At 39.1% G+C, this 25544-nt stretch overlaps 1 protein-coding gene across 1 annotated transcript; it reads right to left on the bottom strand.

Moving 5' to 3' along the window:
- Positions 1–877: 877 nt before the first annotated feature.
- Positions 878–25441, bottom strand: mybbp1a (MYB binding protein (P160) 1a). The gene is made up of 27 exons (XM_042431733.1): positions 25182–25441; positions 23098–23193; positions 21352–21435; positions 21195–21269; positions 20104–20211; positions 19561–19751; positions 18543–18710; positions 18194–18311; positions 17292–17581; positions 17076–17186; positions 16861–16986; positions 15752–15958; positions 15218–15326; positions 14891–14984; positions 13978–14138; positions 12595–12711; positions 12234–12413; positions 10878–11051; positions 10383–10540; positions 10101–10235; positions 8213–8303; positions 5932–6063; positions 5746–5814; positions 3828–3941; positions 2664–2765; positions 2444–2568; positions 878–1488 (listed from the first exon to the last, which is right to left on the bottom strand). The coding sequence occupies exons 1-27, from the start codon at positions 25413–25415 to the stop codon at positions 1149–1151; spliced, it is 3909 nt and encodes a 1302-aa protein (XP_042287667.1). The 5' UTR covers positions 25416–25441; the 3' UTR covers positions 878–1148.
- Between the last annotated feature and the right edge of the window lie 103 nt (positions 25442–25544).

The following is a 25544-nucleotide window of genomic DNA, read 5'->3' as shown; positions in this document are numbered from 1 at the left end:
TTCTCATCTAACTGGCAAGAGAGTCAATAAGATTTCCCAAAATGTCAAACTATTCCTTTAAACAGTTAATCGAATGAATAAAATACAGTACTGTGCAAAGGTTTTAGACATTTTAGATATTTAGATTCTTATCCATAATGCAACACCATCAGGGAGGCATCTGATGGGTCCCAAATTTATTCTGCAGCACGACAACAACCCCAGAACATACAACCAAAATCACAAAGAACTATCTTCAGCAACAAGAAGAACGAGGAGTCCCGCAACAGATGGTTTGGCCCCCACAGAGCCCTGATCTCAACATCATGGAGTCAGTCTGGGATTACATGAATAGACAGAAGCAGCTGGGACAGCCGAAATCCACAGAAGAACTGTGGCAAGTTCTCAAAGATCCCTGAAACAACCTATCTGCCAAGTACCTTGAAAAACTGGCATTATTATTTTAAGCATCCTGGCTCTACTTTTAGTGCCTAAAACTTTTGCACAGCTCTGTAAGTTAAAGCCAAATATTTGCACAGTTTGAGAGACTTTGGACTCATTCCTTCAGTATTTTAAAAAATCCCAACGACAGCAGACATGTTATCAACCTACTGTAAGATTAACAGCTTGAATGTCTCCATCAGAACAAGTGAAAATGAAGAGCATCATATTCACTGGGAAAACATCAAATGGTGTGAAGAAGTGATACTGAAAGGCAGAGCTTGATCCCACTTGTCAACAACATTTATAGTTTTATAATCTGTCTGTCGGTTGGATAAACCTCTGAGAACAGATTATAAATAGGAGCTTTGACTGGAAATTTTACATTTCAGACGTTTCTTATTAATGTTGCATAACACAGCTGATGAAACTGTTCTGAAGTGGGAGTGAAGATGGATTTCAAGGAAGAGAAAAGAATTTATTGTTGTAGACATTTTTTCTAATCAATAGCAGTCACATGTTAGAAAAATAATCTTTCTTAATTCACTTCCAACACATCTAAATTTTTCAATATGGAAATATCTCATACTGAAACATACCAAGATATCATCAGTCAGCAGCCATGTAAAACTGCGTGGACAGTAGAAAAACTAACAGACGAAAACAGCCTCTTTAAAAGAAAATTAACAAAAGTTTCTTTATGTCCATTTAAATAGCAAGCGTCCACTTTACATTTGCCCTCCTCCTCCTTTCTTCTGTTTGGGTTTCTTCTTCTTGGCTGGCTTGCTCTCAGACTGCGTCTTGCTCTTTTTGGCTGGGTTGGGATGTGAAGCCGTCGCACCATCGGCTGGTCGTTTCTGTTTCATTTTCTTGTCATTTTTCTTTTTGGCTTGTCCTTTCGCTGCTCCTGGTTTGTTTGTGGAGGTCGAGTTGTCAGCTGCAGGTTCTAAAACAGGCTTGTTGCGCTTCTTCCGCTTTTTTGTTTCAGGTAGAAAGCCTTTCTTCTTCTTGGGAGCTGCCTGTTGGTCGGCTTCCTTGTCAGGCTTTACCTTTTCAACTTTGGGCTTCCTGTGAATGTGAACATCAAAACATGCAAAGTCAACATGATGGCTTTAATCCACCTTATCATACACAGAGCCCTGTGATAAATAACACCCAAGTGAAGCTCATGTTTGTAGAGATCATAAAGAAATAAGTGGATCACATTTCTCTGGTTTCAGCAACTATCACTACTTATTGGTTATGTTATTTTGTCTAACAGTAAATCAGTGAAATCTGATTTACATATTTGAAGCAACACAGAAAGAAAAAAAAAAGGTTTTGAATCAAATCACGCAAAACTGAACTAAATCTCTGTTGATGAGGCGATTTACTCCCCTGAACTTGAAACTTTTCAGTTTTCAAAGCACAGTTTGTGGTGTTAAAACTCAAATATCTCTGTAAGTGTCCTTCAGTCAGTGTTGGTGCGTGACTGCTTGTGGCAAGAACTGTACACCCTGTGCTAATTGTTACTGGTGTAATGATAATACACTGGTGTTACTAGTAGAGCTATAAATCAACTGTACACTGCTGCAACAAAATGAGGATATATTGAGCGTGTTTACACGCTTAAGTAGTTTACTATCAGCTTTCTGCAGTAGTCTTGTTTCTTCAATGTCATGTAAATGACAGACCTGATTCATAAACCTGATTTATGTAATCAGGGTAGGGAACTGGAGAAACATGATTTCCCCAGGTAGATCCCTCCTGCAGAAATCAGATTTAATGACCATGTATACACGTAACTGGGTTTCTAATTGTCTTTTTACAAGCATGTGCACACAGACAAAAAAAGATAATCAGGAAGCAGCGTTATGTATCACTACACTTAAAATAAGTGAGCCATGTTTCCAAAATAATGAGGAAATCTGCTTACTGACGTGATGCATGAATATAAGGATTTACATTAACCTTGATAACTTGGTTTCCTGATGTGCATGTAAACACACACAAGAATCACCTCTAGAAACAGACAATAACTCACATGACTCCAAAGTGTTTCATCACAGCCCAGTAGGTGTCTTCTAGCTTGCCGGTCTTCTTGAAGGTGATGACGCTGGTCAGGGACTGCAGGACGTTCTGAAGGGGCTCCAGGTCTACAGACAGTTTCTACACCGTGCAGTAAGCAGAAGAAGAGACTGAGCACCTTGATCGAGACAACGTCGACAGTTTCCCCCTCACACTGACACTCCCAGCCCACCTACCTGCAGGTTAACGATCTTGACCAGGAACTGACAGAGCTCCAAGGTTTTCAACACTTTCTCCTTCACCACTTTGCTCTCAGTCTGACCAACCGCCTGAAGACACTGCGAGAAGAGAACAAAGACGACATCATCAGCTGATGATCCACCTCTGATTTGATAGATATGACACAGTTTGACTGACAATGTATTTACTAGAACTGATGAATACTACACTGGTTGTGAAGAGTGTCTTACTGGGCCACAGCTATCCAATACAGCCACTAAACTACACCTTAGATGAGTGTTACAGACCTGCTAAGCAGTGGTTTTTTTTGGAGGTATTGATATTGGCGCCAAAACCAATCAAAGACCAACACATTAGACGTAACTGATTCACATTAAATATTGTTTTCTGCTATGTTCATTTACTGTAATGAGCTAATGATGCATAAGGAAAACAGCCCTGTGTTAAAACAATGCAAGGAGATGTGTTGGTGGAGGCATGTTGTTTAAAGTACCGGTGAGACAATTAAAATGAAATCCAGGAAGTCCAGTTGGAGCCTCAGTTTAACATGTTTAAAGGCTTATCAGATGCCAAAACAACAGTTTGTAATACTCAGAGAAGATTTTACAACTGGAAAGTTATCACGGCTGCAACAATTTTATCTTTTGTTGCGACGATCATGAGGTAAACAGTAGAATACGGTGTCCACGTCACAAAATAATATGAGCTGTGAAAATGAACCAAACAGTAAAGTTGTAGGTCGAACAGCTAAACAATGAGCTGAAAGATGCTATAAAGTGGAGAGCTAAGCGGAGCTGCAGAGTCGGGTGATAATTCTTCATCAGTACCAGCGACTCCTGTCCCATTATTATGTACACTCAATTCACACTGTGGCCTTGATGTAACACTCCTGACATAATTTTTAAATACCTTCCATAATTACAAACCTGTTGTAATATATGCAAGTTATTTTACTGAAGAGTTGTATGATGTTGTTTCCACAACAGCTGGACTGAAAACCACCTTGTTCAATAAATGTGTGCATAAAATTGTTGAGTTTCTGTACCCTTTGGTAAAATCCAAATATTACTCAAACAACTAATCAAATTTCTTGACTTCCTGTGTGTAGATGCAGCTCATGCTCATTGTGATGAAACACAGGACTGTCTGTGTTGACTTACCGCTGCCAGCTGACCTGTGACCTTCGCACAGAGCTCTGTCCACTGATCGCCACTCAACAGCTGCTGAACCTCCCTGCTCTGCATCGCCCGCAACACCAGCACACAAGCTTGACCCTACACACGAAAAACAACGTCCGTCAACAGGAAGTCGACTGTACACATGAACATAACAATAGAAAGAGCTCATAATAAACAAATATCTAGAATATGAGTGAATGAATACCGAACAGCTGAGATGTTTATCAGAACTCTTACTGATAAACTGATGACTTAATACGACTCAGCTGCTGTGGTGGTTCAGAGAGTTAGAAATACTTTACAGAGATTTGTTGATATTATCAGTCGATTTTAGCTAATCACAGACATATAGGTAATGTCATACAATGAGATGATCCCACGTTTTGACCATGTACCGAAAGCCTCTTCATCAATTGATGGAGTTAACATGTAAAGAGTAGTAATACAAGTGACGAATTGTTAGGTGCAAAATTAAGTTAAAGCTGATTCCATTCAATATTTTGACCGAATATAAGACAACTGGGTGTAAAGTTCAGTTGGTTGTAGGTTGAAATTGTGGTAATTTGGTAATGCTGTACTGTAATCAGGGCAGCATTAATATAACATGTTTAGAAATGTCATATCTGCCTTTTCACTGTGTCTCTGGATTCTTTATTTCATCCAGGGTTGTTTCTTAATCCAGAAAAAAGATGACATTTGACTATTTAAATTGTTAAAAAGGGATTTTGTTTAAAAGACTGGGAGACTTTGGAATTGGTATAGAAATAATATTCATTTTGACCACGTTTATTCTTCCACTTTTGCACTGGATGACATCTTCCTTTATTATCATGACCACACAAACACTGACGTTTATTTTTAGTCAATCACACATAAACCATCCTGCTGCTTTAATACTCACCAGAGCACCATATGTGTATTAATCCACCGCTGGCAATAATCCCAACAAATGCACCATTTACTTCTGTTTGAGTGACATTTGCTAAAAGCTACAGCGACAAGCTGTTTTATGAAATTACTGAGCCTTTTATTAAGATGAAACTACACATTTGTGACCCATTTTTAAAGATTTACATCTTCAGTAGGAAACAAAGGACTTGGGGCTGAGAGCCACAGACAGAGTTGGGAAATCAGAAAGCACAGGGAGATTAAAACTGGAGTTATGGTTCTCCGGGCTGCATGTAGGTGAAAGTGCACAGAGGTCGCTCATAGACATTTGTGTGGCCATTAGTTTTGTATGTATCACTCCTCAGTGAGCCTCTGCATCCTACGATTACCCATAACATCCTCCTCTGCGTAGTTTCACAGAGACGTTTACATGTATTTTTGGAGAAGCATAATTCCTGTTTAACACTAATATTAGTTTTGGTCTTTTTATGGGATTTGTTGACAATAAAATAAATACAGAATACTGCCAGTCTTAACTTCTAATACTCAAAAGCATGAGAGTTATGGAAACATTCCCACAAAGTATTTGGATGCTTGACATAAATTCAAAAGGGAGCCTTTCAGTGTTGTGTTTTTATTGTTTGGGTAATTATTTTGATAAATCAAGATCATGTTTTATGTAGCAGAGGCGACACAGGATCCAAACTCATGTACTAAATCAGAGACTAAAGGTTTATTCAGTGCTCTCCACCAATAATTGATTTAAAAGCTTCAGAGAGTCATCTGTATTGTTGTTCAATTTCCTCTTGAATGTTTGAGTTAAAGGACAGCTTTTTTTCAACATTTGTTTTCTGGCTATTTTTCTGCCTGAGCTGCCAATTGTATTCACATTGAAGCAGTCAGCAAATAAAATTAACATTTGGTTTTATTTTCTCTTCTTTTTCTTCGCTCATTTGCCAGGAATTTGGCTACATAACTGTTCCTGAAGATGTAAAGGGTCCAAAATCTTTACCTGTTGATGTACTCTGACCCCAGATGTGATGTGCTGCACAGCTGTATCCAACAGGTTAACGCACAAAACCTGGAAATAACACAGAAGCTGCATTAAAAATTGCCCTCAGGGGATGTAACGTCTGTCTCCATGGTAATGTGAACTAACATCTGTACTGTACTGGATGAGATGTGTAGAAGGACTCACAGGGAATCTGGTGAACAAGTCGGTGAACATCTGAGCGGTCAGAGGGCTCTTCCTCCGGCTCATGAAGGAGCTCAGAGCATTTCGGAAGATGGTGGAGACCCGATCCACATCCACGTTCCCCATGAACTTGAACTGCACACACGGGAACAAACACCATGAGAGACCAGAGAAAACACTGTCAGAGATCAGATGTTCTTTCATTACAAGTGTGAATGTGTGAAACTGTGTAAGTGTGATCAAAAGGAAGTGTTTTTCACGGAAGACATTTTGACATTTCACAGTAGACAGATGTAAATAATAAACTTAATGATGGCTGAACTTCATTTAGCTTCACTTGAATAATGCAGCGCAATCGTCAATGTTATTAGCAACAGCTGTGCCTTTCCTACGTACAATGTCAAGTAAAAATGTCTGCTGTAAAAAAGGGCCTGTTGCTCTCAGTGATACTTCTCCAGTTAAATAAAGGTTTAAAAAATGAATCTAGATTAACAAGAGCATCGTTTCTGGAAAAAATGTTGCTGTTGAATTTTAGAAATGTATTTTTTCAATGCTGTGGGCACCAGAAATGAACCTAGACGAAAAAAAACCAAAACTATCTGTGTGGATAGATACCACTAGAGGTACGAGAGAAAATTATGATCATGTGAAGCTCAGTTTACTCTGAGGGCAGCATCCTCCTGCAGACTATACAGATAACTGGACTTCTGGACTCTGTCTTAACATATAGAATTTAAATGTACATACAGACCATTGTCATTCTTATTAATCTGTAGATTATTTTCTCAATACATAAGTTAATTGTTTATCAAAAAACGTCCAAAGACAACAACATCAAACTAAACATTTGACTCTGCTGATGTTCTGCTGAATAACTTCAGTTCTAAAATACTGTATATTATAAGCAACATCGCACTGGTAAAACATAAGACAATCACTAATAAACAGAAAGCACCCTGGAGACATGATCCAAGTGAACAGCTAAAGGAAAAGAGAAAGCAGAAAACCAAACTTTAAATACACTCTGCTATTACAAACAACAATACAATTTGCAAAACAAGGTTTTTTTATCTCCAGCAAAATTGATTACTGCAATGGACTTCTGACAGGACTTCCTAAAAAGACCAAAACCAGTTCTGACCAAAACAAAAAGGAGAGCCCACATCGCCCCAGTCTCTCTACACTGGCTGCCAGTAAGTCACAGAATTGATTTTAAAGTCTTATTACTTATTTATAAATCTCTTTATGGCATTGGCGGTGAATATATGACTGATGTGCTTGAGCAATATAACCCTGCGAGACCTGTTAGATCACAGGAAGTGGACTTCTAGTGGTGCCCAGAGCAAAATCTAAACTAAAAAAAAGGAGAGGCCGCCGAGAGTCATTATGCAGCACAGGGAACGCCCCAACCCTCGCAGCTTTTAAATCCAGACTGAAAACCTTATTGGTCTCAAGCGCTTTTAACAAAATACTCTTAAAAATCAAGGTCTTATTATTATTGTATTATTAATAATTAATCTTTTAATTTTATTTATTTGTATTCTTTTACTCTTTTATTTTACTTCTTTATTATTTTTAATTTCTATATAGATTTAATTTCTTTTATTTTGCTCTTTTCCAATTGTGTTGTTTTAACTTTGAATTGTGAGACTTTAAACTCTTTGTAGAGCACTTTGAATCTGCCTCTGTGTATGAAACCTGCTTTATAGGTAAAACTGCTTTGCCGACGGCCCGAAACCTAAATATATTCAGTTAACTATCATAGAAAACTAAGAAAACCAGCAAATAGTCACAATTAAGCTGGCATTTTTGCTTAAAAATTAATGATTATCACAAGCTTCTTGATCAATTGTTTCAGCTTTTAAACAGACAAAAAAGGAAGCCAAGTTATTTGGCACTGATCCAGTAAAAATACAAGACCAGAGCTGGAACTGATTTGGTGCAAAGCTGGACATGATATGGGAAATGCAATGGTAACACTTGTGTAATATGTAAATAATTAATTAATTGTCCCTCTATCTAATGACCGACTTAAAGATTTAAAAGCAAAAGAAAGTGACTATTTGAATGCTGTTTCAGCCACAGTAAGCATCTGTGCCAGCAACACTTTCACATACTTTCACATATTCGCCTCATTAGGCTACTAACTGCTCGATTCTTCTGATCACAACCGCACCGTCCAATGATCTAAACTCAACACCCACTGCGATGACGTTGAGAGAAAAGAAATCAAACTGCGGATGAACACAGAGGTGAAAGATGAATCGGCGTGTGGCAAACATACGTCGTTCGCTGCAGCTCTGTCAGCTGTCGGCTCCTCTTTGGTCTCAGCGGGAGGAGCTCCTCGCAGCACTTTCACCACGTACAGAGAGGCGCTGCAAAGACATTTCAACATCAGCAATGAACATCAAAAAAATCTCTTGCACACCTGAGTAGTCTTTGTGACAGATGCGTTGGTGGAGCAGCCACGTACTAAAAGGAAGAAGGGACACCTGCACACTGTCTTCACTTGCTCAATAAAGATCCTTTAATATATATACAACTTTTCTTCAGGTATATGATATATTATATGATATATTCAGGTATATACCTGAAGAAGGTCTTTGACAAAACATTGTATATATTAAAGGATCTTTATTGAGCAAGTGAAGACAGTATGCGGGTGTTCCTTCTTTCTTTTAACATCAGAAAAGAACACAAGAGGAAAAGGTTTTGGGTTATTCACAATAGACTCAAATTATATGTAGGCTCGATCCCGACACATTACTTCCTGACCTAGAAGAGTCAGTGTGGATGTCTCAGAACAGTGGAAAGCAAGAACAAGCATGTAAGTGAATCTCGAGTTGAGATTGTTTTGTCAAGAATGAGTAGTGTGTTTCTAATAGCGTACTGGCCCAAATATAAAGACATGCAGGAACATTTTCATGGAGGCTCCAAGTCAGATTCAGAAAATCCTCTTAAGGGCTCCCACATGTCAGAAATCAGTGGTTACAACTTGATGAACGCCACTTGTTCATGAGTATAGAGTAGGTGTGCTATATAAGGCAGTATTTATTAACAAGATCACACATAAGAGTAAAAAAAAAAAGTCCTGTTGTCAGAAATCAACAGATGAAAACAAATTTAGCAGTGTCTGTATGTCTAGTATCATCACTGAATCACAGTGCTGTGGCAGGAAAAAAAAAAACTGTTAGATGCCAAAAAACATCCAGCTAAAACAAAGCGTCCTATAAGTTGAATAAGTGTGGATGTAAAGGGATGTAACAGTCAGAGAGATGGACGACAGAATAAATTCAATTACAGCTGATGTTACTGTGTCAGCTGTTATAACGGAGGACGTTCACTTAAACAGCAAACAGCAGCCTGCAGAAACACTCTGAGGCAGCTGTCACGATGGGAGTATTTTTCTAATAACTACTGAATTGTATAAAATGTCATAACAAAAAACAGAAAAAAAACCCACTGTAGCCAAACCCCTCAGCATCTACACAATAACATATACCAATCAAATATATTTCCTTTGTGTGACAGCCTCTGTCATTTTCAGTGCTCCTGGGTCTAGATTATTTAAAATTGCTCCTCCATTCTGTCTCTGTTTTCCTTCATAACGTCACACATCCTGTCAATACTGCACCGACTTAAAGGACACAGATTAATTTATCAAGCTACTTCTGCTTTATTATAAATAAGTTATTATTCAAAAATGCTTGTGTGATCTCCCTCCTTGTCTAGCTCACAGAGCCTGTGCTGTGACATTTGTATCAGTATTTCCTTCTGTTGTACTTACCTACTGTATGTATAACCTGCCTGCTTGCTCGCTTACAAATACACATATTTCATTTGACAGAAAAAAATCTGAAGTTTCACTTGGCAGGTTTTGTTTCTGAGCCTTCAATTGCATCTCACAGTCATATATGTGGTATTTTTAATTCTTTATATTCCCAGTTTGTACGTTCTAGTGCTGAAATTGTAAGTCATGTTATGTGTGATGCCCTCCATTTGCTTTGTATTCATTTAAATCCTATTTTCTGTCTGTGTCCACATGTCATTTTCCCCACATGACTAACAAAGCTCATCTACTCTTCGTCACTCATGATATTCATGTATAATGTGGTGTGTGAGACTTTAACATCATTTTCTATTCAGATCAGTCGTTAAACAGAAAGTTTTACCTGAAGTAATAGAGGCAGACCGAGGAGTCGGACAGTTTCTGGGTTTTAGTCATCAGCTTGTCCAGCAGGTCATGGAGCTGCCCCTGTCTGTCACCAGCAGTCCTGCAGTAAACCTTGGACCTACACAGCTGGTTCCTGGAAAAAAAAAAAAAAGTCTGGTGAATTAAAACACTTAAACCGAACACCTAATCATGCTTCATACCAGACATGTCAACAAAAAATGAGGATGGCGACAGAAACAGATACAGTAAATCAGGACGGTCTACCTCTAAGGTGCGTTACCTGAAGATATCTGCAACTCTGCGGAGGAAGTCCTGCTCCTGTTGGTGGCTGTCGGAGCTCATTCCTTTGTCGATGATGGTGAGCAGAGGCTCCACCAAACCCAACACAAGTGGACTGCCTGCCTGCCGGGCCACGAACACCTCAATCAGGTCCAACACCTATATCATGTGGAATAGCCAAACAAAGGAGGGAGACAGCTTTAGAGTTGGTGGAGAGTGGATTTTCATGGTTTTGATAAAAAGGCAATTACATCTGATTGACAAGAGCCGTGACACTGTTTATATAAAAGTTACAGCTTGAGCACCTGGTGTGGAAGTTAGTATGCACACAGACTATCTCAGTGGGCAGTTTCCCCCTGATTGTAGTCTTCTAGTCTAAGCTAAACATGTCCTGGACACAGATGGAAGTGTTCTCATCTGACTCTGGGTAAGATGGTAAACAAGCATAAAGTGTGAGACTACTTCTTTACAAGACCACAGACTGAGAACAAGGTACCTTGATCTTAAAGTCTCGAACCAGCGTCTTCTCCTTCTGTATTTTGGTCTTTTCGTCCTTCTTGGCCTGGGTCTTTTTCTTCTGCTCTGAGAACAGCGCTGCCAGGCTCTTATCCAGCTCCATCATGGCTTCATCATCCATATCTTCATCACTGCTGCCGTCCTCCTCTGTGGCCTGAACATACAGCACAACAAAGGACAAGTCTTTACCTTTATGTAACTCTGCATTTGTACTGTAGAGGCTGTGTAAACTGTGACCTTCATGCTACTGACTGACTAAATGAAAGCAATGTCATGATATTAATTTAAAAATGCATAGAAGCAGGTGGTACAGCTGCTAATGAATGGAAACTCAATTTATGTCAAGCTAAATTCATGAAATACTGTCCTGAAGAAATATAACATATAGGCTGAAGACTTGAAAACTAAGAGGTAAGACAGTGCTAGACATGAAAAATGTATAATTAATGTATAATTAATGTATAATCAAGACTAAAAGTCTGCAGCCGTGCTAGCAACTAATATCAGTATGCTAACAATCTGTTTAGCAAGTATAAAGTTTAACAAGTTCACCAACTTAATTCAGTATGTCAGCGTGCAAACATTTAGTAATTAGCATTAAACATAAAGCACAGATGAGGCTGATTGGACTAAGTGAAATTTTGACCTGATGATGGCGCTAAATTAAATGTTTAGGGTTTACCAAAGTTATTACAATTCATCTTTACAAGGACATGAATGTCTGTACCTAATTTCATTGTAATCCATCCAATAGTTGTTGAGATATTTAATCAAAAACATTATGAATTTCAACCCCATGGTGGCGCGAGAGGAAAAGTCAAAGTCCTTGAGATTTATTGTTTAGGAATCATACATTTCTGTACAAAATTTGATCTTAATCCATCCAATAGTTGTTAAGATACTTCAGTCTGGACCAAAGTGGTGGACAGACATTGCATATATATTCTAGCATCATGGCTCTAAGGATGGCAAAGTAAAGTTGACAAAATCTTGTTTGTCTCCGTTCACAGAGCCCAAGACTTAAGCTGGATTTACAGCGAATCTATGGAGCGCAGACATGTAGCTGCCATACCGACACTGTAGCTGGTCCACATCAGGGCTGCAGTGTTTACAGAGAGACCACATGGAGACCAGCAGAACTGTGACTAGTCAGATTTGGCTGCTTTTGTTTTCTCCCACGAGTTTTCAATAGGGATAATACCTCAGTTTTTGTTTTTGTGTTTTTGATACACTTGTTGCACTGTCCACAAAAAAAAGAACGAACGTCGGTTTAAACAATCATTAATTTAAAACCGTACACACAAAGCACTGACACCAGGAAATCCTGAACACCCACCAGAGCATTCTGCTGCTGCAGGACCTTCATCAGCTCCAAACGGAAGTTTTGGTCCACCTCTCCTTCCTCGTCTATATCCTCCTCCTCCTCTTCTTCTTCATCCTCTTCCTCCTCCATTGCTTCCTCACCTTCATCTTCATCCTCATCAGAGCCATCATCTGATTCGTCAGACTTGTCAACCTGACAGAGTCACATGTTTTGAAGTTATCAGTATAAATGTTCATTCTTAAAACATAAAAAAACAGTAAAGACACAAATAAAAGGAGAATCAGATGTGACAGATGACACAAGATATTGATAAGTTGATATGATGAGGTTATTGATGAGATGATAAAAGAAAGTAAATTGTGTAAGAACTAACCTCCATCTCTTCATCCTCCTCATCGTCATCGTCCTCTGGTTTCTTCTGGGTTTTGTCGATATCGTCAGTGACGACCACAGCGGAGTTCTCCTCGTCATCCTTTTCAGAGTCCAGGACCTACACCGAGCCAAACACACCATCATTAAAATCACTTATAAAGCTAGAAGTGCAATATGAATGACTGAAGTAACTTTGAAAATCATTAGAGATTACTTATTTACTAAAGATGACAGAAAACGGTCTGAGCAGTTTGCAAACAAGAAATTGAACCATTCACTGAGTAACACTTGCTAAAAAGTACACTGCTCAGCTATTTTAGGAAATGACTGAATCCTTTTTTAAAGATTAAACTAAATGTTTGTGACCTGTTTTTAAATATTTTTGTGTTTATTAAGAACTAATGAACTTCGGGCAGAGAGTCAGACAGTACTGAGAGACAGTGTTGTGTGTTTTTTGATTCAACTTCTTTAACTACGAATGTATCAGTGTAACTTTAATTTTTCTGATATTAAATCCAGCGTTTTGGGGTATTTTTACTTCATCATTCATGCAGATTGTCATGACCTCTTCTGCTTATTCTATTTTTTGCACATTCTTGCCAATTTTCTCTGTCACTAATATTTCCTGTCATCCCACTCGCCCTGCAGTTAGTCACCCTTATTTTCCCACAATTCTCATTCCTCACCCACCAGTGCACCTGTTCCCTATTCCCTCATTATCTCCCCAGTATATATACCAGCTCATTCTCCTTAGTAATTTGCCAGTACTACCCAGTTTTAGCACTGCAGCACTCCAGTTTTTGTCCCAAGCCTGCCTCTGTTTGCCCACGCTGATTACCTGTTGTCAAACCCCGCTTTGATTCAAGTAATTAACTGTTTTGTTTCTAACTGCTCTGTTCTTGAGTCTTGCTTTGGAGTTCACATTCATGTGCTCAGACATGTGACAGATTCCTCAAATTTTTAATCACTATTAGAAAGAAATCTAGTTTCAGTGTTTACACAAAGTTCTACCAAATCAATCCAACCAAATTAAACTGTATCTGTGTTTTATTGTGTTATACTTGTTATCACCTGACTGAAATTCTATATTTAGGTCACATGAAGAAGAAAGAAAACCATCTCCATGACAACCGAGAAAACTCGCTCTACTGACAAAGGCCACAAGAAAAAAACAACAAAGTGGACCTTATGATAAGAATTGTTTATCAAACTGTTAAATACATATTTTGAGCCAATCTGTTGCTGTATAATGATGATTACAGGTCTACAGATCAAACGTATCCACTTCTACTTGTAAAAACTGATTTACAAACAGTGACAGTTGGTGTCAAAATCCACCTCTTTACTGTTTTGACAATGAATGATCATTATGTGTGTTACTTACGTCTAAGATGGCGGTGAGGGCTGCTGCAGTAACGTGGGGGCAGATGGAAGAGAAGACGGTTTTGCAGACTTGTCTGATATGTCGACTTGGCTGGGACAGAAGGGACAACAAGATGTCCACCATCACCTCCACCCACTCAGGCTCCTCTTCCTGCTCTGTGGCTGAACCAGGAGAAACACACATTCATGTCAATTAAAGCTGCATGAATTGATTTTTTGGGGAGCTTGGGGGCACCAGAAAATACTATAAAGTTGTTATGGCAAATGTGTCAGCAAATAGTTGCCAATTTACACTCCTTTTAGCTCTGTTTTGGTCTCCACCAACCTCAGGAGGATATACCTGGCTCCTAAGCTATGAAAATACTCCACTATGCTCACCAGCTAGTTGCAAACTTTGTCAGTCTGTTGTTTGGTAGCGTACAGTGTGATTATCAGAGCTTTTCAGTGAAACAGCTGCCTGTTGCGTCTGCAAACAACACTAAGAAAGCTACGTGCTGTAAAACCATGATAATGAGCTGAAAGAAACTAAAATGCTCCATTTGCTGAATGAAGACAGTCTGTTTGTTCCTTTACGTCCACATTTTTGCTACTTACTTTTTATACACTTGATAGTTGTGTTGAAGGGTTTTTACGTCACTAGCAACAGTAAAATGTTCAAATGAAACTACCATCTATATCAAAACATTTCTAAAGTGGCAAGAGAGATCAGAATGACAAAAAAAAAAAAATAATCGCCCAGCAGTGACTGATTTAAAACGGATGGGAAAAAGGTTATTTGTCACATCTCAGTTGGTGGAGACAGGCTGCTCGTCTCCTCTACAAACACATTTTGTGATTTAGATCAGTAAAAATAAATCCTGTATCTTGCGGCTTTAAAGGAATACATCAACATATTTAAATTTCTGTTGCCTCACCTTGTTTCTTCTTTTTCTTCTTGGCCTTCTTCTCCTGGGCTTTGTCCACACAGCTCTGCAGGTCCTTCATGATGTCTACCAGCTCTTCAGGAGCCTTCACCACAAATACATTTAAAAATGTTCAGAAGAGACAATTATCCTCCTCTTTCTAAGAAGGCTTTCTTTTAATCAGCTCATTTTCATGCAATGTTTTGTTTCCAATGTTTTTTGTCGAAACTAAAAACTAAACAATATTCTTTAAGAACACAAAAATAACATCAAGGCTACAATAATCCAGTAATAACGTTAACAGTATCATGGCTCTGGAGTTGAGACAGTATGCCGTACCTTGAAGAGGTGCATGCCGACCAACAGAAAGAGCTGCTGGAAAGCACTCCACTCTGCAGTTTGGCCTTTCTTTGCTTTCTTCTTCAAGCTTGCCACTGACTCCAGCATGCTGGAAGAAAACACATGTAGAGCCACAGCTATCAAACATGTTCCTACCTCGTTAAACATCCATTCTGCACCTACAGACGTGGTACTCATCAAACAGATACACTGGTGTAGCTGTGGAGTGTAAAAAATAAGCTCATCAACACCTCTAATGTCATCTTATTTACATAATGTATGTTAATTGTTAAAACTGTGAGTGAACAGTGAGTGAGTTCAGTGTAATTATAATAAAGAAAGATGGCCAAATCTATGAAAATAAGATCCAAGTTATAATAATAATTTAAAATGATCCTTTAATGGATAAGAGGTAAAAAAAAAAGAAGCTGTAAACTACATTCATAAAAGAGGCTGCAAAAAAAAGTTAAGCTGTATCCCGTCATCTTGATCCCGTTCTGATCCAGATTCTGAGTCCAGATTCTCTTGTCCTACCTGTCCCAGGCCTGTCTCTGCTCAGGGCTGAAGGGCTTGTTGCTCTGGACGTGTTTTGGCTGGTTGAGCAGGACTTGGGTGTACTGGACCAGGTGGTAGATCCACATGGTGCCATCGGCTGTTACACCCAGCGCCCGCTTTTGATTGACAGTCGCCCCCTCGGCCGAGTCCTCAGTGAGCGGCAGGTGGTGCATGGACAGGAGGAGTCTGGATGATGGACAGATAAAAGTCAGTCACAAGACACCTGAACAGCTTTCGGAGAAAACAGGTCGTTAGATTTGTGTTCCTTTCTGGTTTGTTAGTGCTGTTTTTCTGAAGATGTGAACAGGCCAGTTTCTAGATTTAAACTGATGGCATCAACTGTAGATTAATGTCAGACTGTTGAACTGTCATATCAGTCAAACTCTGTCTTTTTACACAATGGACGTAATTAATGAGCAGAGGCCACCAGTGATTAAAGCAGTTGGTGACCACAAAGGTACTGGGTTTGCTAAAGGGAGCTAAAAACAGAAAATTTAAATAAACAGTGACATAATATTGTTTATTAAAAAATGTATCATCCTTATCCGGACATCTGTAGCGACCAGATGTGACTTCGAGTTACTACTGAAACAGAACACAGAAGTTCATGTTTCACTTTTGATCTCTATCAAAACATCATTTCAATAAAAATGGACAAACTCTTCAACTACATTTTTTAAAATCTCTGGAGAATAGCTCTATTGTCGCATAGTTTCACACCAACTTCCAAGTCCTTCTTAGAAAGTTTTGATAAATCCGATTTGGCGCTTAATATGCAGAGCCTTAAAATCTAGCAAATAGGGATGCCTCATGTCAGCTGAAGTCTATCGTTTGTGGTGATTAAGTCCAGTGATTAACTGTCTTGATTTGTTGATGACATCAATGCTTGCCAATCTGAAACATGGGAATCTTTCCCATCCTTCCCATATCAGAAGAAAGCGGAATAAGTTGGACAGAGGTCACTGAGTAGATCCTAGTTTACACTACTTTACTAATTTCACAGACTGAGTAATAAACAACTATTGGCTGTAATCTGTGTATTTAACAGGCAGCTGTCTGAGATCATTAGAAAAGATTACAGCTCTCACCCAAAGAAAGAATTGACAAGCACTACTCTGGTTTTATCATCCAGTGGGACGGAAAGCTTCCCCGCTGTCTCTGGGATGTCTGCAGAAGGCTTCTTGGCGCTGAAGAAAGCGTGGAAAAAGACAAACCTGGAAAAGAAACAACACAACGACAGCTGATGGTTTCTCTTCATCAAACACTGAGCGGTTTACGTCACTCAACTAGATTCAGGTCTGACCTGGCCACATCCATGATGAGATCCTCCTGCTTCTTCACCTGGTGGTTGTCAATGATCGAGGAGAGCCGAGCAACAATCCACTTCCTCAGGCGGAATATGGAGTTCTCCTTTCTGAGGAAGGAAAGTCAACAATCAATACATTCTTCCATTTCAGGATCAGGACCAGGGTTGACAGGCAAACATGCTTTTAAATATACTACAGGTGTATGCACTCACTGTTCCTTCCCTTCCTGATTGTCTTTCTGCTTGCGAGTGCTGAAGTCCAGGAGCTTGTCCAGCTGAGGCTGCAGGAACATGGTTTTCAGCCACTCCACGTAGTTCTGCAGAGCTGCCGGCTGGAGGTGCTGCACCACCTTCCACACCGTCGGCACCACAGGGTAACCCTGGTTGGTCAGCGAGGAGAAGGCCACCATCACTGCCAGCTGTTTGTCAGAGTCCTGACAGTTCCGCAAGAAGTCCGACACATAGACATCCATCTCTGGGGCCAGCTTGAAGCGGTCCGGTTTCTGAGACAGAAAAATAATGGACGAAACCGAAATTAGTCAGCTATTAATCAATCAAACTAACCATATGAATTAAGGATCTTGTTGGGTTACTACTTAATGGTTGAATTTGGGGCAAAAAAGTCAAAAAAGCATTATAGAAAAACATGTTTTCACATACTTCTAGCGGTATCTAGCCATGCAGAGCTACTGTGAAAACTCCCCATTGGGAGCAATTTGGGTTTCAGTGTCTTGCTCAAAGACACTTCAACATATAGACAGGAGAAGCTAAGTATCGAACCACCAACCCACTCACATTTGGTAACCAAAACAAAACAACTTTCTGCATGAAAAATGCTGGTGTGTTCTTTAAAGAATCACTTTTTGTTTCCTGACTCTCCATGCATTGCAGCCGCATCCATTGTACATTGGGGCTCACTGGATTTGGAAATCAAAGCATTATTTTTTCCCCACCACCTGCACATAACATCAACTCTCTTTGTTGTTGTTTGACGTAAACTGCTATTAATGACATATATTAACACAACAGGCCATTTTATGAACAAAAAAAAAACACTGATTGTATGCTTTCCCAGTTTACCTGGTGTTTACAGTTGACTTGGCGGGGCCACTAACCTGAGCAGACACCACGTGTTCCCCGTAGTGCATCATCACCTCTCCAGACAAAACCTCCTTCAGCTGGGCGACAGACAGGAGAGGCAGCGCACTGCCTAGCAGACGAAAGCTCAGGTAGCTGCACACAAACAGGACGACACCAGAGGAAACATGTCAACTCAAACTAGGACTGAACAATATGACAAATAATGACTGACTGACTAAAGGAAAAAGATAAATAAATGAATGGAGCTCATGCAGATGCTTCCATACAGGGGAGTTGAACACCTATGGGAGATTATAAGATGAACAGTTCTAAGCTTTTTGTTTCTTTTCTTCTCAGAAGGTCTTTCGCCCTGTGAGGACTCACTGAGTTGGTCCCGGCTGCTCCTTGAACATGCTGTCAACGATGGCTTTATTCCAGAAGAGCTGGAAGCTGTCTTCCTTCAGAGAGAGCTTCAGGAGGTCCAAAACCACTGCTGGGAGTACGCACTCCTTCTTCACTGAGCGGGCTGCCATCTTCAACACCTCCGTCAGCCTGCCAGAGAACATCACATGCTGCTTAGCGTTTCCACACAGAAGCTGACAATTAGCAGAAACTGGTGCAAACATTTGTCATAATTTATGGATGTGCAAATTAGTGCAAGACCGATAATGATATCAATATTTGAGAGTTTTAAAACTGATATATTGGCAGATATTGATATTTAAAACAAATGTCCTTAACAGAAACATTTTTGTATATGTATTATGTAGTGCAGTATGTCTTTTGTGTTCTATTTAATGAGGACATTGTTTCTAAAATGACCTCAGACATATTTTTGGTATCAGTCAACATTAGAGCAAAAATTATGTACATGAACTGTAACTCAGCTAATGTTAACTAACCAGTACAATATGATTAAAGATACAATAAACAGCATGAAGTAACGAGGTGTGTCTTTGTGTTGGTTGTCTTCCCATCAGCTCCTAGAAATGTCAATAAAACTGTTTATTGCTATTTCCTGGTTTCAATAGTTCAAACACTCACTTTTGAACACAAATTGTTTAATTACAGATTAAACTTACAGCTGACTTAAGGGTGAGCTCTGTGTAGTGTTGAACAGCTGCAACAGGATAAACCTACACAGTGATTTTCCACCATAAAAACTGAAGTCTTTTCTATCAGTGATGTCACAGACAGAAATATGCATATTTAATTTCACACGTTTGATGTGTGAACCTGAGCTGTCAGCTGGGAGAAGCTGACAGCCTGCAGAGAGCTGGAGAGGAAAGGAGAGTGGAAATGTACAGAAAATAATAAAGTGGAGAAGTTACAGGTGAGAGTGTGAGAGGGAAAAACAGCGACAGCAAACCTAAAACGGAAACCCACCAGAAAGTATACTTACTTGGGGATGTTGTCAGCGTTGATGATGGTTGAGGAGCCCAGCAGCTTCTTGAGTTTCTTGGGTTTAAGGGTTTGTGGGAAGCGCTGCAGTGCTACCAGCAGCAGCTGCAACTGCTCTGGAGTCCTGAAGGCTGATGCCAAGTCAGTCTGCAGGGCGCCCAGCAGAACCTCCTCAAACACCTCCTCTGGGATCTGATGGACGGGCCAATGTCATACACGTTATTTTGAGATGATCTCATCAGCAATCATTTCATATACTGTAAATTAATGTGTTTTTCAATTTAAAGTTCACTCTCAGATGAAGATCGTAAGTTCCACTGGTGATTTCATCAACCAAACATACTCTTACTCAGCCTTATAATAATATAATTTAATATAAAAGCTTTGTTGAATAAAATAATCTATAAAACTTTGATGAAATTAAGAATCTAAGTGAAAGGTAAAAGTAAAAATCTGTGTATGTATAATGGCTAGAGCGATATGGTCCCTGTATAATTAGAAGTTATAATTATATATAATTAGAAGAACAGAGCAACTATGTGACCTCAGTGAGGATGTCCATCATGGTCTTAGTGGGCAGGTCCTTCAGGTGTTGTCTGTGCTGGCTGAGGCTCTGGAGGAGCTGCACACATCCCAGCACCACCTGCGGCTCCTGCAGAGACACAACGCCACGTTACACTGCAGCTCACACACACACAGTAACCTGTTTCATACACATTATAAATCACACAATGATATCAGACCGGGGCTGTATTAACCTACTTGGAGAAAAAATTTAGCTGCTGGGCCCCTTAAGCCTCAATCGAGGTGTTTAACCTGTGGAGACTTATGTGATTTACAAATAAAGAGCTTTATTCAATTTTTGAGGAGGCTGAAATGCTGTTTATCTACAGGACTACATATGGTGGACAGTGTGCATGTCCAACCCTAGTTGGGTACAGGTGCAGGGTGAATAGCAACAACAAAAGTAAAGGAGAGGCTGTCCGCACACTGCAGGCAGTGCAATATTTGCAAGCTTACAGGTTTTTATTGCAACATGATTACCAGTTTTAACATGAACGCCATATTTCTACAGTTTACATCACAACAGTAGAGAGGGAGGATAAAATAATAGGCAATGTGATTTTAACACTTTTACATTTCTATCTCAGAGTTATAAACTACTGTGCAGTGTTTTGATTAGAGCTGCAATTATTTTTTTTAAGGAAATAAATGCCAAATATTTGCTGGTTGTAGCTTCTCAAATGTGAGGATCTGGAACTGTGTCATACATAATAGAAAAAAAGGACTATTAATCAGACAAAATAAGACATTTAAAGGTGTCACCTTGGGATTTAAGAAAATATAATGGACATTTTTCACTACTTTCAAACATTTTACAGACAAAACCAATTAATCCCATCAAGTTTTGATGTTGGATAAAGCTTCAAACTCATGGATTTTTTTACTTAAACTGGACTTCAAATGCAACCCCTTATATTTTTTAACGCTGAGTTAGAAAAATGAGATCACTTCACAGCACCCAACAACCCATCAATGTACATACAGCGCGACATGTGAATGTTGTATCAAGACAGACTCGAAAAAACTCTGAACTTATCCTTGAAAATGATGAGTCTTGGTGAGCTTACTTACTTTTGAGAGACGGCCGGACTGATGAAGAGCGAGGGCGCCAAACAAGTTCCCAAACATAGCATTTCTGGCAAGTTTCTGAAAAACAAGAGAAGACCTTCACATTCACAGATCTCATTCATAAAGCTTTTGGAACTGACAGAGAATACATCAAACACACCTTTTTCACTTTCTGCAAATTGTGCTTCTCTTTGATTCTGTCGAGTATACTCTGCAGGGAGACGTCTTCAAAGGCGCTCAAGACCTGAAAAAAAAACAAAAAACAAAAACAACTCATGTCATGTCAAATCCAAAACATTCATGATTTCATGCTCAGACTCAGATACCTAAAAATATTTTTACTGATTAAAACTAAATTACAGAAATTCTTACTCGGTAAGAGTAATAAGTCAAATGACAATATCTGACATAGTTTAAAAGGTATTCTGAAATTATGTTTGTAGATGCTGGAATTTATTGTTCATACTAGTCAGATAGGAGACACAGATGAACAAGTCATATCTCTTTTGTTTAATTCATACAAACACGTAAGTGTAATGTGGAGTTCATGCTATGTTGGATGGATGGGAAGGATTGGATAGATTCCCACTTGTGAGTGTTCAGGTCATCTGGCAACTCAGGACGGTTGTATGACAACTGTCATATGAGGGTTTAAATTACTGTGCATTGACAAAATTAGATTATATCCAATAAAACTGAGTTTATTTACATAAAATGATGGACTTTGGTTAAGTGAGGCGTTGAAGTTTGCTTGGTTTTCTGGCACTTCTGTTATTAAGTGCCAAGTCCAAGTCTGTAAAGTATGTTAGAGCTTTCAGAATAATCCCAGTTTCTGTTTTCAGTAACTCCGATAGGACATGAACGCTCACTTTCCCCAGCTGAAAAAAATAGTCCCCTACATGAAGTCCCACCAGCTGTAAAATCACAACAGGACATTTTACAGTTGAAAAATAAACCAGTTGGTGCTCTCTGGTGGACAAATATCGTAACTGAGACACTGTTTCAAAATTATCTATCTTTCTTTTGCATTTCTGTCATTTCTTCTATCAACTAACATACTGTATATACACTAGTGATGTTGGGCTTGAAGCAGACAACTTGACAGATGTTTTCGATGCCTCACTTCACCACGCCAAAAAGACTTGACTTTATTGAACAACCTCACATCCACCATGACTTCTCTGCCGCTCGCTCTTTCCCACTCGCTATGCAAACACACTACACAATGCCGTATTCCTCAACGGCGTTACGCTACCAATAGTTTCCCAGGTAACGACACAGACGTTGCCCCACGTACCGGAGCAGCGGTGCACAGAGACTCCCAAACGCTATTGATTTCCGAATGAATGGATATTTGGTGTTATTTTTGGCATTAAAAAATATTTTCTTGGCCTGGCGGAGGTTCTCGTTGTGTCAATATGGAGAAACATTGATTCAGTAAACATTCAGTAAATGTTGAGTACAGTTAGACCCAGCAGTCTCCATTAGGTTGGGCGAGTTCAAAGTTGTGAAAACAACGGGGGTGTTTTAAATACACGAGTAATAATGTGTGTGTTACAGTTTGGAATACAACATCAAGTTTATAATGGACCGGACTTTATGTGACTTCAAATACATTTTCATTCAGCGTTTTCCCTGCCTTCTGTGGATTTGCAGATTAAGTGGTCTAGGAACTTGGAAGATGGTAAAACGGCCACTATACCCCCATCACTAATATACACCAGTACTGGTATTTCTGCAATAAACTCAATTTTGGCCTTGCCTGTATGTGTTGGACGGGATCCATCAGACAGTAATTGAAAAATGTAATTTTTATTGACTTGTATTTGTGAAAGTGAAGAATGATCTTCCACGCTAAAACCTGTAATTATGGGTAGTCAAGTTGTTTTTAGTCGTGTCCACTCACCTGTCCCAGAGCCAGGCTGAATCCAGGTCTTGCTGTTTCTCGTGTGTGCGCCAGTCCATCCACCAGCCTTTTAAAGGTGTATTCCAACTCATCTGCCTGCAGTTAACAGAGAGAGAGAGAAAACACCACAACATGACACACTGCTGCAGAGAGTCTCTTTTCTTTTGCTCACACTGGTTGTTGTGACATATAATTTCATTTAGGTAACGGAGTTCACAGTTCAGATAGTTTAGGAAATTTCAAGTTGATTATAACTTTTTTTTTTGGTTAGAAAAATCCTATGCAGAGCACCTGTCAGCAGGATCAAAGATTCACTAGTTCAGACCGTTGTAACCACATTTACTAAGACGCCACTTTGATAATTAACATTTTAAAAAGGTAGAAAACAACAACTATTGGATTGTTTGATATTTACTTTCCTGTAATATTAACAGAAAAATACACCCAGTCTTTAAAACAGAAGTTGTTTGTGTGCCTAATGTAAATCTTGAGTGTTTAATTGAGTGTTTAATTGAGTGGTTAATTGAGTGGTTAATTGGTATATTGGTTCATTTACTTTGTCTCTTAGTTCTCTCCAGAGAGCTTGATGGATATGTTCGGTATGTGTCATTCTGGCTGTATAGAGATTATGTCTGTAAATGAATATGTAAGTATGCTTTTTATATTTTTTGCCTTCATTGTAACTGTTCATTGACATATATTTCAGTCTTATTGTTTATTGCCTAGAGTGAGAATCAGGTATGTTTGTGGAATTTGAGTTAATTCTTTACTACAAACACATATAATCTCTCTAAGTTATCCGTCCACTTAACTCTCCTCTGAGACTAATTATACCAGTTTGTTGTATTGATAACCAGTACACAGAGTTTTATAGGACTTTCAGTGTAACTAACTGATTGTGAATTGTGTGTTATATTATAGTTCACTGATTCCCAACCTGGGGGTCCCGACCCCCACTAGGAGTTGCAATATTCACAGGGAATCATCTGCTCAATATTCATCCTAATTCCTCATTTTACACAAATTTCCTGCAGTTACTGCATATCTATGCTGATTAATTGTATAGTTTATCAGTTGTTGTGTACTCTTATTGTTATGCATTGAATATAATATAAAATATCCATAAAATATGTGTCTTTGTCAGGAGTTGTCAGTTTACTCAATGATAGAATAGGGATCCCTTAAGGAAAAAGGTTGGGAACCACTGTTAGAGTTCATTATTGTGAGTATTTCTGTAATTCTCTGTTCTTCTAGAAAACCACAAACATTTACCAACAGTGTAAACATGTACGACTTTCAAGTAAAGTACAAGAAACCTTTTAAGGCGTATTCTTGTGTATTGTGACAGATACACCACAGTGATTGCACTTTGCATTGTTAAAGACTAAACTACTAGTAGTAAACTTGTCAAAAATCAGTGTGTAGTTGTATTTGTTTCCTTGTCATCATGTTTCAGGTGTCACCTAAAAGAAATTTCCCCTGTAAACGTCTCTGATGGTTTCAAGTAAATAACTGTTTGACTGTCTTCTCGTCCACAATAATTTTAAGATTAGAGAAAAGTTTGAGAAATTAATACAAATTTATGCAGCAGAAAAGCTTTTTTAAAATTGTTTCCTACCCTTATTATCATCTCAACACCCCTCACATTAATCTCCACTTGAGCAGTTACAACTGTGAAATGCTGCTTACACACTGATCAGTATTAATAATGTACTCTATTAAACATATTTAATATATCAGTCACTGGGGCTAATTTTCAGCTAAGCAAATACCTTTACTTGTACTACTTTAGGTATGCTAAGTTACTGTCTCTTGTCTTGAGTTTGTGTTGTATTTATGCTTTGTATATGATTGTTTCTTACATTTTTGTCATATGGTTGTGTTTTACAGGGCACCACTAGAAATGACAGCTTTGCTCTCAACTGGTTTCCCCTGATAAAATAAAGTCTTACTTATCTCTGATACTTCTGTACTTTAAAGGGTCTGAGTATTTCTTCTACCACTGACTTAATTTAACATTTCAGTGTTCAGACGTGTCTGTAAGTCTCAGTTTCTCAGTGGCAGTGAGTCTGAGTCTATCTCACCTGGTTGTTGGTTTTCAGGTATTGGATTAAATTTTCTACTGCTTTCAGCCGGACCTCCTGATCCGGTTTGGCCAAGTCCCAGAAGAAGTCGAGGAAGACGCGGTTCTGCTGCAGGATCCCGGCCGGCCGGACCGGCTGTGCTGCTTTTACTGAGAGCTCCTCCACCATCTCTACAGACATCTCCTCACAGCAACACAACTGCTGTCCATGCTGCTGCAGGGGGAAAACGTGCATCCGTGAACAGCAACTGTTTCCGGGTCAACGCGAACTGACGCATTACCGCCACCACCTGGTAGGAAGTGTGAATCGGGATCGGGAACTTGTTTTTCTTCTTTTTCTTTTCCCCTTTCTACTTTCTCTTCT

The sequence above is a fragment of the Thunnus maccoyii genome, chromosome 13, assembly GCF_910596095.1.
Source record: "Thunnus maccoyii chromosome 13, fThuMac1.1, whole genome shotgun sequence".
In the NCBI taxonomy this organism is placed as follows: domain Eukaryota; kingdom Metazoa; phylum Chordata; class Actinopteri; order Scombriformes; family Scombridae; genus Thunnus; species Thunnus maccoyii.
The sequence above is the reverse complement of the archived record's forward strand: the minus strand, read 5'-3'. Positions and strand labels throughout refer to the sequence as shown.

Coding starts and splice junctions, on each gene's coding strand:
- mybbp1a (XM_042431733.1), bottom strand. CDS start 25,415: ATGCACGTTTTCCCCCTGCAGCAGCATGGACAGCAGTTGTGTTGCTGT. Junction 14,985..15,217: donor TCGGCATGCACCTCTTCAAG/GTACGGCATACT, acceptor TTTGTGGTGAAG/GCTCCTGAAGAGCTGGTAGA. Junction 12,414..12,594: donor AGGAGGATGAAGAGATGGAG/GTTAGTTCTTAC, acceptor TGACTCTGTCAG/GTTGACAAGTCTGACGAATC.